Here is an 18,268-nt window from a genome sequence, read left to right on the forward strand (position 1 = left end):
TAAGATACATTGGGGAAGACGAAAAGAAGCCTTTATTCCTGAACCATGAACATAGAGAATGGGGTGGAGGATAAGGAGTGGTATCTTAAACCAGAAGAAAAGTTGGGGATATGAGAGTAAAGTAAGCTTTTTTTCTAGGCTACTGAAAATGCTGAACCAGTTACACCATTAAGGAATGCATTTCTTTTTTTTTTTTTACAAACTCTTGTTCGATGTATTTGTATGATAGTTTCTAGAAATAACATAGACCACATACCCCACTGCCTAGTTAAGATTTTACACATAAATAAATCTGTTAGCACCTTCAAGGAGACACACCTTAATAATGATATACCTCATTTAATTATGGAACTTAACAAATAAAAAACTACAAGGCCTGAGAAATTTATTTTGGAGGACAGTAGAACAGAAATGTAGAGTTCAGAGCCATATGCCTAAGTGCTTCCCTGTTATTGTGTTTTGTATTGATCTGGCTTTCTTTACTAAATTGATTTTGGGAATCTCAGCTTACAAACCTTTTATTCTTTTTAAAAAACAAACCATTTATTCATATGTCATTCGCAGTCTTTTAAAAGAATAGATTTTAAGGTAGGGGTATGTTCAATGAGATACTTCTAAAAATAGTTTAAAACATCTCTCCACCCTGTTGTTATTACAGACCCTTTAACTGCACAGGGCATTTAAAATTTTCCTTTAATAGTTTTTTTCTCTTGTCTTGGACTTCCTGGCACCTAATTTAGCTGCTCAAGGACCAATTTAGCTTATTTCCCTCCCTTTGGTCTTGTTCTCAACGGGCAAGGTTGCCAAAAAGCTGAGCTCCAGATGGGTGAGGTGCCACTGTGCTTTTGCAAAAAGCACTCTTCGTAGGGTGCTGCTGGAGGTGCAACATTTCTGTGCATTACATACAGCTTAGCGTTTGAGAGTGATAATCGATAAACCTAGGACACAGATCTTGAGGTCACCTTTAGTAATATCTATGATTGCCACATCTTTCTATTATAATCCTACTTACTTTTTTTTTTTTCTTCTGATTGCTCTTTTTCTTAGGTGGCTCGTTATAGCTGTTGGTCTGGTCAGAGCATACCTGGCTAAGGGTAGCTATCATAGCCTTTATTATTCCATTGAAAAGCCTTTGAAATTCTTCCAAACTGGAGCCTTATTGGAGGTGGGTCCTGAGATTTGTTGTTGTTGATTTCTGTTGTTTTAAAATTAAAAACAAGCTACTAAATTATATTGAAGTAGCCATGTTTCTGCTGGATTTGCTTTAAATGTTGAAAACTTGCCTCGTAGAACGCCGTGCATAATGTTGATACCTGGTTTATCTTTTTGACATTCTACATAAATAAGATCTCATTTAACTTGTATTACCTGGAATATATTTTACATTTAACTTTTATTGGCAATCAAATGAAACAAGCTTATGTTAGGATTTTAAAAAATTCTAGGGACTTCCTAGGGAAGTGTTAGCAGACTCAGATACTTACAGGGACCGGGCATATAATGGGAACGGTGAAGTTGGTGAGTGTAGGATGTCAGGAATGATAAATATAAGAAATAGTAGAGCCTGTTTAAAAGCCTCCAAAAACCTTTTTAAACAATAGTTTGTTAATTTCCCTGTATTAAGGGTAATATATATATCCAGTCCTGTCTTCTGGGGTAAGTATATGATAGGATTTTTGACTTGCAATTCAAATTATTTTAAGCAAAAGGAAATTTATTGGCTTCTGTAGTTGATAAAGATAATAGGGTTAACTTACAAAATCAAAGGAACCAGCTTGGGAATGAGAACCAAGGATTTGTTGTTGCAGCACATTCTTTCCATCTCTCATCACTGCTTCTCTCTATTTCTCTTTGAATATTAGTCTTAGGCTCTCCTACTGCAGATTGCCTTCTCCACCTGGTGGGAGAGAGCTTATTTTTTCAGCGTTAGGGAAGGATTCTGGTTGGTCTTACCTAGACCAATCACTCTTGCCAGTGATGTGAAATACTTGATTAGTCAGATCTAGGACACATGCCCATACTTCTGGCCAAGGGACTGTAGACTTCGTTAATGGAAAAGGGGGAATGAGGTAGCTTTGGGCACACACCATAGCTGCCATAGTTCATTATGGTGAAAAATTTTCAGGTTGCAGAGAAGATCTGATATTCAGTTTCATTTTACCTAGCCTTTAGGCCAAGCCCATCATGACATTTGGAAGGCTGTTTAAGAAAAGACCATTTATCTCCATGAAATGAGATGTTACCTCAACCTCTCACCCTCTTTTTTTTTTTTTTTAATTAGTTTATTTACTTATATTTGGCTGCGTTGGGTCTTCGTTGCTGCGGGCAGGCCGGGGGCTACTCTTCGTTGTGATGTGTGGCCTTATCATCGCAGTGGCTTCTCTTGTTGAGGAGTACGGGCTCTAGGATGCATGGGCTTCAGTAGTTGCAGCATGTGGGCTTCAGTATTTGCAGCATGCGGGCTCAGTAGTTGTGGCTCACAGACTCTAGAGCGCAGGCTCTGTAGTTGTGGCACACGAGCTTAGTTGCTCCACGGCATGTGGGATCTTCCAGGACCAGGGCTCGAACCCGTGTCCCCTGCATTGGCAGGCGGATTCTTAACCACTGCGCCACCAGGGAAGCCCTCACCCTCATTTCTGAAAGCAGAAAGTTGTAGGTTTTGGGTTTTTTTCTCCCAGAAAGCAGAGAGATTTCAATACTGTCCATACTTATATGTTTAAGTTAGATGGTATGATGAAATGAACGTACAGCTGGAGGCTGAGTGCCCTTATTCTAAGCATGCTGGTTTTACCAACTTACTTTGTGAATTTGGGCGAGTCATTTATCTCTTGTCCACCTTGTTTTCTCATTTGTAAAATAATTAGTTTGAAGTAGATTTGTAAAGTTCCTTTCTGCCCTAACAGTTTGAGTTTGAGGAGACTAGCAAATCCTTGTGTGGGCCATATTGTAAACTTAGAGGCTTAAATTTTGGGGGGAAAGGGGCAGTAGTAAATAAGTATCACTTCTCTGTCAGAGCTTTGGCCAGCACAGTTCTCAAGCTACAGAGAACCAAGTTTGGAGTCAAGACCATCAGAAACTGCCTGAGTGCTTGATATAGTAAGAGTTGTATCCAACTGGAATACTTTAATAATTTACTAATTTAAAGGCGATTCTGTCTCTGTAAGACTTGGTAATATTAGAGGTATAATTTTTAAAATTTAAGGATATCTTAGGGAAGGTTGTGACATTAAATAGTGTGATGCAAAATCTACTCAGGAACCAGATCTTAGACTTGGAAGGATTAGTGCATTTATCCCTATAAAATTTTTAATAGGGATTTAAGAAAATATTTTGGAGTTCTGGTTTTATCTCTGTTATCCCCACTAAGACCCAATTAGGTGACAAATCCTGGACTTGATTTTGGGAAAAGAACTCTGCAAAATGAATGAAGACTCCCTGGGATGTGCAGAGAATTAGCTTTGTAGATGGCAGTGATGGCAGTAGACCCCTCAACCTGAGACAAGAGAGCAGGCTTGCTAGAGCTGCATCTCCTGAGCCATCCATTAAGGAATGTTTTATTGCCTACCTAACCTACATAGTATAATAATGTGCTGAGTGTTGTTTAATTACAGATAAGTTGTCCTTATGGAAATTATTCGTGCTTGACAATAAACCATGTTTATAGGAGGAAAAAATGAGTCCAGGGAGGTCAGCTACTCACTTATATCTCTGCATGAATATTCTGAATAGTAATCTGTGTGGTTATTCTTTAGTAGGTTCTGTGGGAATTTGCTTTAAGAGGAAATAGAGATTACTTGTTCTCAAGAAACTTCAAATCTTCTTAGGAAAATATAACACTTTGCTTTTTAAAAATATAAAACATTTACTAGGCAAGTGTAAATGGGCATGTAGTAGTGTAATACAGAAAGACTTTCTGAGGAAATTAAATGATTTTTTGCAAAATGGGTGCAAAGATATATTGAGTTTGTGATACAATAATATAGCTTTTTAAAAAAATATTTATTTCTGGGGCTTCCCTTGTGGCGCAGTGGTTGAGAGTCCACCTGCCGATGCAGGGGACGCAGGTTCATGCCCCGGTCCGGGAAGATCCCACATGCCGCAGAGCGGCTGGGCCCGTGAGCCATGGCTGCTGAGCCTGTGCATCCAGAGCCTATGCTCCGCAACGGGAGAGGCCACAACAGTGAGAGGCCTGCGTACTGCAAAAAAAAAAAAAAAAAAAAAATTATTTCTTTGGCTGCACCAGGTCTTAGTTGCGGCGGCAGACAGGATCTCCATTGCTGTGTGCGGGATCTTCATTGTGGCATGCAGAATCTTTCTGTTGTTGTTGCAGCATTCAGGACCTTTAGTTGCGGTGTGCGGGACCTTTAGTTGCGGCATGTGGGACCTTTAGTTGCAGCATGCGGGATCTAGTTCCCTGACCAGGGATTGATCCTGGGCCCCCTACGTTGGGAGCACGGAGGCTTAGCCACTGGACCACCAGAGAAGTCCCAATAATATAGCTTTTTAATAAAGTAGACAGAAATCTTAATTTTTTTCCACATACGTATCCAAGAATGTCTTGAGTAATTTTTATAGATAGTTTTTCAAAATATTCCACAGGTGATAGTTAAATAAGTATGTGTTTGAGTCACTGTAATGGGTGCCATGGAGGTTGAGCCCTTGCTAGTAAAGACATTAAAATCTTACTGAGTAGATGACTATGTTAAGACTCTTGGCTGGAGATTATAGAAACTGCCTTAACTGACTTAAACTGTAAGGGGAATTTATTATAAGTGTATAGTATGTCCCATGGAATCCAAGGGTGGGGATGCAGCTGGGCTTTAGGAATGGCCTGGAATCTGGGACTGGAGCACCACAGGGAACGAACCCAGGAGGTCTTGCTCTGTCTCTTATCTCTACTATTGTCTCTCTCTCTTTTTCTCTGATTCTTCTCTCCTTGCAGACTGGGGTGTTTTTTTTGGTTTCTTAGTCTGTGTGGCAGACAATGGTAACAGAAAACTCCTGAGATTGTAGTTTCTGCAATCGAGAGCAGCTAATTAAAAACAATATTATTTCCATTTCCATATTCCTAGCGAAGGGCCTAATATGTCCAGCTTGAATCAGGTGCTTATTCCTGGACCAATCACCTGTAGACAAGAGTAGGGTCACATTAACCATATAGAAGTTGGAGGGAAGGGACAATTTATAGAAAAGTGGTGCTAGGCATTAAGTCCAAGAAGTATTTGCCAAAGTAATGAGACGCAATACAGTGAAGATGGTAAGGCATGAGATGATTTATAAATTGATAGAAAGTAAAATACTGATAACTTTGTGGGCCAAGGGATCAGTGTGTGAATAACTACAATGTGTCTTGAGTTGAATCTGAGAGCTAATTAACATAGGTAGCAAAAGTATATTTTTAAAATGCCATTCATAGATAAATAAAATATATCTCCGTACCATAAAATGAGTGAATTACTGGTACGTGTTATAACATGGATGAATCTTGAAAACATGCTTTGTGAAAGAAGCCAGACACAAAAAGCCATGTGTTGTTGATTCCATTTATACGAAATGTCCAGAACAGGCAAATCATAGAGACAGAAAGTAGATTAGTGGTTGCCAGGGGCTGTGGGGAGGAGAGAATGGGGAGGGACTGCTAATGGGTACAGGATTTCCTTTTAAGGTGATGAAAATATTCTTGAATTAGATGGTGGTATGGTTGCACAACCTTGGGAACATAACTAAAAATCACTGAATGTACACTTTGAATAAGTGAATTTTGTGATATGTGAATTATATCTCAATTTTTAAAAAATGCCGTTCAGGGGCTTCCCTGGTGGCGCAGTGGTTGAGAGTCCGCCTGCCGATGCAGGGGACACGGGTTCGTGCCCTGGTCCGGGAAGATCCCACATGCCGCGGAGCAGCTGGGCCCGTGAGCCATAGCCGCTGAGCCTGCGCGTCCGGAGCCTGTGCTCCGCAACGGGAGAGGCCGCGGCAGTGAGAGGCCCGCGTGCCGCAAAAAAAAAAAAAAAAATGCTGTTCATCTATAATGAGCCGGATAAATTTTCTTTTTACTTTATTCTTTTTTTTGGGTCCATGATGTTCATGGATAAGGACAGACTATCTTTCCAGCTTTGTTAAGAACTGAGTTAAAGTTTAGAAATTAAAGATCCTACATTATGGCGCTTTAAAATTATTTCTAAGGGAATTTGGATTTCTAAATATATTTAGTTAACATAAGAATGTAATTGCAGCAAAGACATTTTCAAATACTCGTAATTGGATGTGCCTCTGTGATTGACAGTGAGGATTCCAGTAGGTTAAGGACTGCTCTGCAGAGACATTAATTGTTGAGACTAATACAGACCATCTTCAACACATGTACATCAGTACATATATTCAATATTATTTACCTGCCACCGTCCATCTTGGAGTATCTAATGGACCACAGGCACCTCCTTTCCTTCTTATTCTCTTCCATCTCCTTCTAATGCTTGGAACCCTCTTATCTACCGAAAAATAAAATAAAATAAAGAAAAATAGTGTCATTTGTTATCTTTTCCTAGAGTTGATTTAGGACTGGGTCTGAAATGGCAGAACTGGTTCTGGAGAAGCAGTGAAGGAGAGGAGATAGCTTTTGTTTTCTAAGCCCCATCTCTGTATTCTGGTCTAATTCTCATGCCTCACGTCACAACTCTCCTCAGATCCTTTAATGAAATAATAGGAAACTGATTTTGGATATTTCTCTAAAATATAGCAAAATCTTAAGAATTTGTAGGAAGAGGGCTCCCATCTTGTCTCCCTGCCAGTTTTTGTCTTTTTGCCTCAACTACTGGATGATTTTTTCCCACAGAGATACTAGGTGGTTGGGTTCTGTGATATTACTAATACTTTAGGCACATTGTATATTAACTTCGCCTTTCTGAACTCATCTGGGGACATAACCATCATCTGTAATATTTTTCTTCCTTTTGGAAACATGCTAATTTCTCAGTAATTTTAAAAAGGAACTTCTGAAACACAAGCTATATGCACATTTTAGACTAACTTTATTCTGAGGACTTGTTTTGAGAAACCAGCCCTCTAAAAGAGACTTCTGAAAAGCTAGCAGAGCAAGTCATAGTAGAGCTATCTGACACAAACAGGAATGACAGCAAACCCAGACAAACCAGCTTCAGAAACAGTGTGAAAACCAGAGGGAAATAGAACTCGGGTATAATTAATAAGTGTCACAACATTAGAAGGGAAGAGGGAGACTGTGGGAAACAGGAGTCCACCCACACAGGCCTCACTGCTTAACAACTCAAGCAAATAGAAGCAAATTGATATGGTATTCAGAGAAGATAGGTATTGGCTATAGAAAAGAGTGTGCTAAAATTTTTTTTTTTAAAGAGAACTAAAAATGTCAATGGTGGCAGTTCAGGGCAGGAAGCAGGCCACAGTGCAGAGAAATAAGTGATACTGAAGATTGAAGAAAGGCAGGAGTTCCTAGTTATAGTCTCAGCTAAAACAGATTACAGAGCAGAAACCATTGGGACTGTTTAGAGTGTACTATTTGAATGTCAGAAAGAACATTACAAAATACATAGTGCCAGGCATATCAGAGATATTATGTGTTGGTGGAGTAGCTAATGCATGAATGATTATCAATAAAACAAAAACAAAATATACAGGAAAGTAGTGAAACTTAACAGATGAATAGTATAGTAGAACCAAGGTATCTAGAAAACAGAATGAGGGTATACAACCTGTCAAAAAGTACGGCTACCAGAAGTAGAAAAGATTGGAAAGTATAGCTCAAAGACAATCAGGAAAAATTCTAGAAAACTATTCAGAACGGAAAGCCCCTCTCAGTGCGGTTATTGAGAGTATATGGAGTTGTACATAGGCACTGTTTTTCAAGAAAAAAAATCCCTTCCCTTCCTGGGCACCTATTTGTTAAATTTTTAAATTTAAAAGAAAGATAAGTGATTTCTAGCAGAGAAGAGATCTTAAAATGTAATAGTAAAACAACTTGGGACGTTAGACTTTGAAAAATAAAAAGATTCATATGAAGCTAGGAGACAGCATTAGGTTCCTGAATAACAGACCATGCAATTTCCTACAGATGGAGACATTTTGAAAACACCTACCAAAATAATAGAACTTTGAAAGAACCTTATCAAAGGGTTTTTAACTGATATATAAGTAAATAAAATTAACCAATTCTTTTTTTTTAATAAATTTATTTTTTATTTATTTATTTTTGGCTGCATTGGGTCTTCACTGCTGCATGCAGGCTTTCTCTAGTTGTGGCGAGCAGGGGCTACTCTTTGTTGCGATGCACGGGCTTCTCATTGCAGTGGCTTCTCTTGTGGAGCATGGGCTCTAGGCGTGCGGACTTCAGTAGTTGTGGCGCACGGGCCTAGTTGCTCTGCAGCATGTGGGATCTTCCTGGACCAGGGCTCAAACCCGTGTCCCCGACCTTGGCAGACGGTTTGTTAACCACTGTGCCGCCAGGGAAGTCCAATAAAATTAACCAATTCTTTAGACTAGCACTGTGCAGAAGAACTTTCTGCAACGATAATATTCCAGATCTGTGCTGTCTGATATACTAGCCGCTGTTGAGCCCATGGGGCAGGTGAGACTGAAAATCTTGAGTTTTATTTACTTTTAACTGAAATTTAAATAGGCACATGTGGCTAGTGACTACTGCATTGACAGCATAGCTTTAGACCGTCATACAGATTGCAAGGTATCCACATGTAATTTCACAAAATATTTCAGATTCTCCCAGGGTAGAACGAAGTGGGAAGGAGGGAAAGCAAAGGAAGACAAACCTTGTGATGTAAATTTTAGGTCACAACAGAGTTTATAAACTTTCTAATTCATAAGACAAAAGTAATGAGAATAATTATTAAAATATGGTGATGTTTTCAGGTTAGGAAAATCAGAAGAAAAAAAAGCAAATTGCAGATATTGGAAAAGGTATGGAAGGGTGCATATCAAACTGTTACTAGTGCTTACCTCTGAGGACGGATGTGGTATTTGGGGGGAATACAAGGGAATTTCTGCTTTTTATTCTATATACTTTAGTGTGCATTTACATATCACTTTGTGAATCTTTAAATTAAAAAGGAAAGATATAATATGTAATAAATATGTAATAAAGTATAATAGAAAACAAAAATGAATTAGGAAAATAAGATTTAAAAGTTCTTTGAGGGCTTCCCTGGAGGCACAGTGATTAAGAATCCACCTGCTGGGCTTCCCTGGTGGCGCAGTGGTTGGAGGTCCACATGCCGATGCAGGGGACATGGGTTCATGCCCCGGTCCGGGAAGATCCCACATGCTGCAGAGCGGCTGGGCCCGTAAGCCATGGCCGCTGAGCCTGCGCGTCCAGAGCCTGTGCTCCGCAACGGGAGAGGCCACAACAGTGAGAGGCCCACGTACCACAAAAAAAAAAAAAAAAAGAATCCACCTGCTAAGGCAGGGGACACGGGTTCAAGCCCTGGTCTGGGAAGATCCCACATGCTGCGGAGCAACTGAGCCCCATGGGCCACAGCTGCTGAGCCTGCACTCTGGAGCCCACGAGCCACAGCCGCTGAGCCTGCGTGCCACAACTACTGAAGCCCACACACCTGGAGCAGGTGCTCCGCAACAAGAGAAGCCACAGCAATGAGAAGCCCACACACCACAACGAAGAGTAGCCCCCGCTCACTACAACTAAAGAAAGCCCACACACAGCAAAGACCCAATGCAGCCAAAAATAAAATAAATAAATAAATTTATTTTTAAAAAAAGTTCTTTGAAAAAAGAAGAAAATAGACAGCTTAGATAGGTTATCTTTTGATTTAAAATGAAGTACAGAATTTTACATCTGTTAAATTAAAAAGACAGTAGCAGTAACAATAAACTTATAGGATGATTGACTACACACAAATGCATTGTTTCTGATGTCTTTGCAAGTAGACTCATTAATTTTATCAAAGTAAAAAAGTAGGATGGTGGTTACTCGTTTAAAAAGCAAAATTCAACAATCTGTTGCCTGTAAGACTGACGTAAGCTTACTAAAGGACAAACCAGCCTTCCACGACCAAGCAGGCAAGAAAAACAGGACCATCCTGCTTAAGATAAAGTTGATTTCAGAGCAGAAGCCAAAGAGAAACTTGCCGCATTTACAATTTGTCACGCAGAAGGAACATGGTAGACACATGTTGGTGGAATTTATTAATGGCTGAATGATTATCATAGAAAAACTGGCAGAAATGGCTAAAGAAGTAAAAATAGAATTGTACTTGAGAAGTGTCACAGTATATGTAAAAGAACACTGGAGACAAGAAATTGGGGTACTAAGACTTGGTTGTGCCACTTGGTCTCAACCTCTCTGTAATGAATATTCTGGATTAGATGACCTTAACACTTTTTTTCCAGTTCTAAGTGCTGTGGGGCTTCAACATTTCACAGTCAGAATATGAAAATAAAGCAGAAATGAATTAATAAATTATAGAGCCAAATACAGCAAAAAAGGTCAGATTAAGTGACAGAAAAAGTAACAGTGATTACGGAAATTTCACCTATTTCCTTCTTCAAAAATGGATATAAAAGGATTTTGAAAACATGTTTGGATTGAAACTTTTGAGAGAGCGCACTAAATACCCTCTTTTTCTTGCTTATGTTCTGAACATTGGGAAATAACTCAAATTGTATAAGGACCCTAAAAATCACCTTTGTTAGTGATAAAGGCCTAGCGGGAGGCTGTGTGTTAGTGTGCAAGTCAAGCAGGTTTGCTAACTGAACTCCAGAGGTAGACTCTGCCTCCCCCAGGCAGCAGGGGCCAGGGCAGCATGGAGAAAACCAGAGAGCTTGGGGTTCTCTGTGGAAGCCCTAGGTTGGAGCTGAGGTACGCATGCCCCATTCTTGCCAATTTACTGATCAGATGCGTCATCCTTCCCTTCCCAAGTAAAGTGATTAATGGGTGGAGAGAGACCAGAAATATTTGGAAGAAAAGCCTTCTCATGAAGCCAGAGGAGAGGGGAAAGGTGTTTGCCTCTAATCATAATCATCTATAACATAAGTGCTATATATTCATTGTAGCAAAACCCAGATATACATAAAGAAGAAAAAACATGTCGGTCATAAGATAATGATAACTGCTGATAACGTATCGATGTCTTTCAAGGCTACATGTTGTTATATAGGTAAGTTTTAAGAAAAAAAGATGAAATCATAAATACATATAATTTTCAAAACTAACCAAATACTGGTAAACATAACCCAAATTAGTTCTAGACCTCTCCATAACATGAGTGTAGTAGACATGCTTTGTGGAGCTGCCCAGCTCAGGGGGTTTTATTCTCTGGAAATTTTCACAGTTCTACCACTAGACCCATACCAGCTGCATCTCTACCCCTGACTCTGCCTCTCAGGCCATAGCTCGCTGATCCAGGGTTGCACACCTGGCCCAAACTGGGCTGGTCAGACTTTTCTCCAGGAATGTGGAATTTTGAATTGAAAGACAGAAATTGGAACTTACTATAGCTGAATGATGTTAAATCCATGAACTAAAGCTGCTTGGGTTCGTATTCCTCTTGAGACTTGTTACTCTTTTTTGGACTTTGTTATTGTTATTTTACCTTGGATTAAAAATGAAACTGAAGGGTGAATAGACACAGCACAGAGGATTTTTACGGCAGTGAAACTACTCTGTATGATACTGTAATGGTGGGTACATGTCATTATACATTTGTCCAAGCCCATAGAAGGTATAACAGCAACATTGAACCCTCAGCTACGGACTTCGAGTGACAGTGATGTGTCAGTACAGGTCCATCAGTTGTAACAAACATACCACGCTGGTTGGGGATTTTGATAGTGGGGAGGCTGTGCTTGAGTGGGGGGCAGGGGTAAATGGGAGAGCTCTGTACCTTCCTCTCAGTTTTGCTGTGAACCTAAAACTACTCGTTAAAAAATGGAAGTGTTTTTAAAAAATGAAACTGAACAAACTTGTTGGTAACTTACAAAATTAATTTCCTTAGTGCAAATCTTAGAAACTTTTACAAAAAAGATGTTTCAAAGTAACCTATTGTGAAAGATGACATTCAACATTGAGCTTGAATTTTGAAACTAAAATGAGCTTATTGCCACTGGGTGGAAATGGAAAGGGTTCAAGAGAGAGATGTTTACTGCTTTTTTTTTTTTTTTTTTTGCAGTTTTTCTTTCTGTAATTGGTCATGAGGTTATAATTGATACCTGTGGCTTCCTTCTTCTACTACCCATTCCATATTTCCCTTACCCACAGCAGTGACCCAAACCTTCATTCCCAAGGGGTCTGAGTCCTTAGTCATTCTGCCTCTTTTTGGTTGCTGTAGTTTTCCATTAACGTTTACTACTGGAAATGCTAAGAGGTGCCTCAGAACCCCCTGGCTTCCATATATAGTCCGCTTTGCCTCGATTGTGTATGGCAACATGATATCCCCTTGGCAATCAGGATTGACCACTCCCTCCATAGATAAACCCCCTTTTTTTGCCTATTGGTGCAGTAGCATGAATAAGGAGCCCAAAATGCCAAATGGCAGTCTAATCTTCCAATTCAGTAGAACCATTGTTGTCACCTGGTGCAACCAGTAACCTTGTGGAGACTAAGCTCTCCAAACAAGTAGAGCTCAAAGTTGCCAGGATGGAAGGCAGAAATTCTTTACGTGGGTTAATAGGTATAATAGTGAGAGTAGCCACTCCTACTTCCTCCCCTTGATTCTTGGACCTGTGTAATCCGGTGATGAGGAATACAGCATCTGTGATTCAAAGTATAAACTGCGTCCTGTAAGGCAGAACCCTATTCTTTCAAGGTGCTGTCTCCCAGTTGGCATCATAACTGAGTCTTCAGTAAATCATTCTACCTTTCAACTAAGCCAGGCATTTCTGGGTGATGGCATATGTGGTTAAGAGCAAACGATCCAGTGGGCCTGAGCCCATTGATGTATGCATTTCTTTTGCTGTGAAGTGAGTTCTTTGATCAGACACAATACTTTGTAGAATGCTATGATGGCAGATCAGGCACCCTGTGAGTTCATAGATGGCGACACTGGCAGAGGCATTGTGGGCAAGGAGGGCAAATCCATATCTAGAGTATGTGTTTATTCCAGTGAGGGCAAATGTCTGCTCCCTCCTTGGTGGAAGAAATCCCATGTAATTGACCTACCCTCAGGTTGTGTGCTGTCCGCCTGGGAAATGATGCTTTATGGGGCACTGAATTCTGATCTCGGCTGTTGGCAGATTAGGCGCTCAGCAGCAGGGTTAACCAGGTCTGCCTTGCTAAGAGGAAGTTCATGTTGTTGAGCCCATGCGTAGCCTCCATTCTTGTTAACGTAGCCAATTTGTTCATGGGTCTATTGAGGAGACACTGGGATGGCTGGGAAGAGTCTAGTTGACGTTAATAGTGTCCATCATTTTGTCCACCATCATTAAGAGTCTCCTTTACAGTAGATGCCATTTGGTGAGCATCCACGTGAGACAAATATTTTCAATGTCTATGCCCATTCTAAGAGATCCATCCACATACTTCTTCCCCAACTTTCCTTGTCTCTGTCTTCCAATCCTGTTCCTTCCAAGTCCCTAACCATCCAGCTAAACCATTAGAAACTGCTCATGAATGAGTCTAAATCTGTACTTCTGGTTATCTCTCATTCCAGACACAGGAGAGAAGCAAATGTACTGCTCAAAGTTCTGAATATTTATGGTTTGTAAGGCACAGATCTCAAAATCAATAATATATGTAGTGGTTAAGAGCACCAGCTCTGGAGCCTGGCTGCCTGTGTACAAATTCTACCAGTTCCATTCATGCCCCAGTCTCCTGCTGGCTTTGGGGAGTCTCCTGGAGAGGCTGGGGAAGGGGGGCTCACCCAGAGAACACAGACACTGGTGGCAGACACATTGGGGAGCATTCAACCGCGTGAACACTCCTAGCAGCTGACATTGGATCATTAGCACTGTGACATATTTTCAAGGGAGATTTTGAATATGGCAAGTCTTCTGAATGAGGTATGCTTATTTTAGTTCAGTAATTCTCAGTAGATCTCAGCAAGAGCAGTGTGACCCCTCTAGAGTGCGATTTAGAAAACTGAGAGGGTATTTTGATTGCCACAATGAATGGGGGTGCTATAAGTAGATGTCCTGCGCTGTCTGAGACAGTCCAACGCAGTGGAGGTCTGTATTCCCCCTGACTTTTGTATATACCATGGGCTGATCCCTCTCCAAATATAAATTGATAGTTTTGTAGTACATATTCATACTAAAAAATCTTCACAAGAAATTAAACAAAAAGCTTATTAAGTTAGAAGGTCATTGTCTTAGTTTTCTCTTGCATGACAAAATACCACAAACTTAGTGGCTTAAAACCACACTCATTTATTAGCTCACAGTTCTATAAGTCAGAAACTGGGCTTGGCTGGGTTCTCTGCTCAGGGTCTCACAAGACTGAAATCAAGGTGTCAGTTGGGTTGGCTTCTATCTGGGGGCTCTGGGAAAGAGTCTGCTTCTAAGCTTATTCAGCTTGTTGACAGAATCCACTTAACCTGTGGTTGTAGGTCTGAGGTCCCATTTCCTTACTAGCTATCAGCTGGAGGTCACTCCTAGCTCCTAGAGGCTGCTTTCCAGTCCCTGCACATGGCCTCCTCCATCTTCTAAGTGAGAAATGGCATATTGAATATCTTTTGTTCCTTGAATATCTTTGAGTTCCTCTTCTGCCACCAGCTGGAGAAAACTCTGCTTTTAAAAGGCTGGCCTGGTTGGATCAGGCCTACCCACATAATCTCTGTGCCTTAAAATCAGTTGACTTCGGACTTTAATTACATTTGCAAAATTCCTGCCCTGTGGTACCTTGTTTAGTGTTTGATTGGATAACCAAGGTACAAGAATCTTAGGGAATCATCTTTAGGATTCTACCTAGCACAGTTGGTATGAATAGGGAGCTTAAGTGAAATAAAGGTATCATCTCAAAATAATTGAGTAATTTGTTCACTCTGCACATTCTGTTCTGTAAACATTATAGCATTTCCAGCTTGCATATTTAGTTGAAAAGGATTTCAGTGCAACAGTGTTATAACTGCAAAAGCAATGAAATTTTTTATTGAAAATATGGAACAGATTGAGATTCCTGTTCAGACTTTAAGTTAATGGAGACTCGTGAAATGCAGGGATCTCATTCAATTTCTTTTTTTTTTTTTAATGAATTCATTTATTTTATTTATTTTTGGCTGCATTGGGTCTTCGTTGCTGCGTGCGGGCTTTCTGTAGTTGCGGCAAGTGGGGGCTACTCTTCGTTGTGGTGCGTGGGCTTCTCATTGCAGTGGCTTCTCTTGTTGGGGAGCATGGACTCTAGGTGCGTGAGCTTCAGTAGTCATGGCACGTGGGCTCAGCAGTTGGGCCCATGGGCTCTAGAGTACAGGCTCACTAGTTACGGCCTATGGGCTTAGTCACTCCGCAGCATGTGGGATCTTCCTGGACCAGGGATCGAACCCATGTCCCCTGCATTGGCAGGCAGATTTACTTTTTAATTAAATTTTAAAAATTTTTTTATTTATTTTTGGCTGCACTGGGTCTTCATTGCTGCGTGTGGGCTTTTCTCTTTGTTGCGGTGCATGGGCTTCTCATTGTGGTGGCTTCTCTTGTTGTGGAGCACAGGCTCTAGGCGCACAGGCTTCAGTAGTTGTGGTTCACAGGCCCTAGAGCGTACGCTCAGTAGTTGTGGCACACGGGCTTAATTGCTCCGCGACATGTGGGATCTTCCCGGACCAGAGCTGGCACCCGTGTCACCTGCATTGGCAGGCAGATTCTTAACCACTGCCCCACCAGGGAAGCCCCCTCGATTTTTTTAATATAACTATTTTAATAATATTTTATACTGCCTTTTTTTGAATCACTACAGTTCAGTTTTTTCCTAAAACTATCCACAGTTACACAGCTACTTTATCACATCTTGCATTACTGTTTTTTTGTCTAATCCATCTTCTTTTCCTTGTCACACCATTCAGAGAATATTGTTTCCAAGTTCTTTTTACAGACCAGGCACAGATTGTATGTCCCAGTGGGATTTCAAAGCAGAAGGATGTTTTCTGTGATACTTTCTTCCTACCCTATCCCATGACATAATCTAGGGGATTATTTTGACACCACACTTAGAAATAAATAAGACCTAGCTTCATTTGTGATAATGTTGTACTTCCTCATTTTCTCTACTTTGTTATTTACTTGCCGTGTTGTTTTAACTTCAGTTAAGATTACTCCCCTATGTCCATTATTATCTTAATACTGTTTTTATTCTAGGGTTGGTCTGTACCTCTGTTCTTTTATTTTCCTTTTCTTATCCAAAGTGCTATCTTGTATTCTTATTTTTAAATCCAAACTTATTCATCGTAAGTTGATACATATATCTGACTGCTTCATTATGTCATTGTGTCCCCAAGCATTTATCTGTGGAAATACATATTTTTTTAAATAAACTACTATCTTTTTATTTCTTCTTTACATATTGGTTAGGACACTTAATTTGTTTTAATTTTTGTGCAGGTAAGTTATATCATCTATGAATTTTATATTTAGTAAAGGAGGCATTGTAAAATATGTGATTAAAAAGGGGAGATTGGGTCTCATAGGACTAAGATTTGTTCTGTCACACAACGAAGACATGATAGGCCTTAAGGTTATCCATCCTTTCCTGCAGTGTCCTATTGTAAATCAGCAGCCTGGATGTCTTGCCACATACATGAATAGAATAGGTTTTCTATCTAGGCACTATCATCTGTCTTGTCTCAAAGGATGCTCATCACTCATCTTTCATTCCATTTCATTTCAATCAGCACGTATCTTAGTTTTCCTCAACTTTGCAGCAGGAGGTTTGGCTTATCTTGTAATATTCACACATTTGAGATTCTTAGCAGTGTTTTCTTTTGAAAAATATAAGATTTGCAGTCTGGTAATTCTTTTATCAGTTATCGACATATTTGTGCAGCTTGATTTTTTTTTTTAATCCAAGCCACCCCCATCCTCCTCCCTTCAGAAAAAACTTAGTGAAATCATAGACTTGAGCACAGAGTCTTATTAGGCATGGTTTTTTTGGTTTGTTTTTTGTTTATTTTTGGTTGCATTGGGTCTTTGTTGCTGCACACAGGCTTTCTCTAATTGCATTGAGCGGGCTTCTCACTGCAGTGGCTTCTCTTGTTGCGGAGCACAGGCTCTAGGCACACGGGCTTCAGTAGTTGTGGCACGCAGGCTCAGTAGTTGTGGCTCACAGGCTCTAGAGCACAGGCTCAGTAGTTATGGCACACGGGCTTCGTTGCTCTGCAGCATGTGGGATCTTTCTGGATCAGGGATCGAACCTGTGTCCCCTGCATTGGCAGGCGGATTCTTTTTTTTTTAATTAATTTTTTTTTAATTTTTAATTTATTTTTGGCTGCATTGGGTCCTCATTGCTGCGTGTGGGCTTTTCTCTTCATTGCGGTGTGCGGTCTTCTCACTGTGGTGGCTTCTCTTGTTGTGGAGCATAGGCTCTAGGTGCACAGGCTTCAGTAGTTGTGGCACATGGGCTCAGTAGTTGTGGCACACGGGCTCTAGAGTATAGGCTCAGTAGTTGTGGCGCACGGGCTTAGTTGCTCCGTGACATGTGGGATCTTCCCAGACCAGGGCTGGCACTCATGTCCCCTGCGTTGGCAGGCAGATTACTTTTTTTTTTTTTTTGCGGTACATGGGCCTCTCACTGCTGTGGCCTCTCCCGTTGTGGAGCACAGGCTCCAGACACGCAGGCTCAGCGGCCATGGCTCACAGGCCTAGCCGCTCCGCGGCACGTGGGATCTTCCCGGATCGGGTCTCGAACCCGTGTCCCCTGCATCAGCAGGTGGACTCTCAACCATTGTGCCACCAGGGAAGCCCGGCAGGCAGATTCTTAACCACTGAGCCACCAGGGAAGTCGCTAGGCATGTTTTAGATAGAGCTAAGTCTTGTCAAGTTATAGCTTTTTCAGGTATAACTAGTGTACAGTGAAATGATACAAAAAGCAGTATAGTAGGAATAAAATCTAGGTTCTTGATCCGCTACATCACTTACTACCTTGGTGAAGCTGAGCAGTGTTTCTAAGCCTTCGTTTTCTCATCTGCAAGCAGAGATATCTGTCCTGCCCATCTGCCAGGGTTATTGTTAGTTTCAAACAATACAATGACGGCTTGAGAAATGTATTCCAAGATGCACTGCAATAGTTGTTAGGTCTTATCATCCAGAAAAGCTTTGGTCATTAAATCAACCTTGTAGATGGCTT

General features: G+C 40.7%; 1 protein-coding gene across 1 annotated transcript in view; it reads left to right on the top strand.

The window, feature by feature from the left end:
• HACD2 (3-hydroxyacyl-CoA dehydratase 2) overlaps positions 1 to 18,268 on the top strand; it is a 92,141-nt gene that overhangs the window by 1,735 nt on the left and 72,138 nt on the right. The window contains 3 exon segments of the mRNA XM_049710454.1: positions 1,048 to 1,165; positions 3,014 to 3,033; positions 3,035 to 3,086. Coding sequence (XP_049566411.1) covers positions 1,048 to 1,165; positions 3,014 to 3,033; positions 3,035 to 3,086 — 190 coding nt within the window.

This window comes from Orcinus orca, chromosome 5 (assembly GCF_937001465.1).
Source record: "Orcinus orca chromosome 5, mOrcOrc1.1, whole genome shotgun sequence".
Lineage (NCBI taxonomy): Eukaryota > Metazoa > Chordata > Mammalia > Artiodactyla > Delphinidae > Orcinus > Orcinus orca.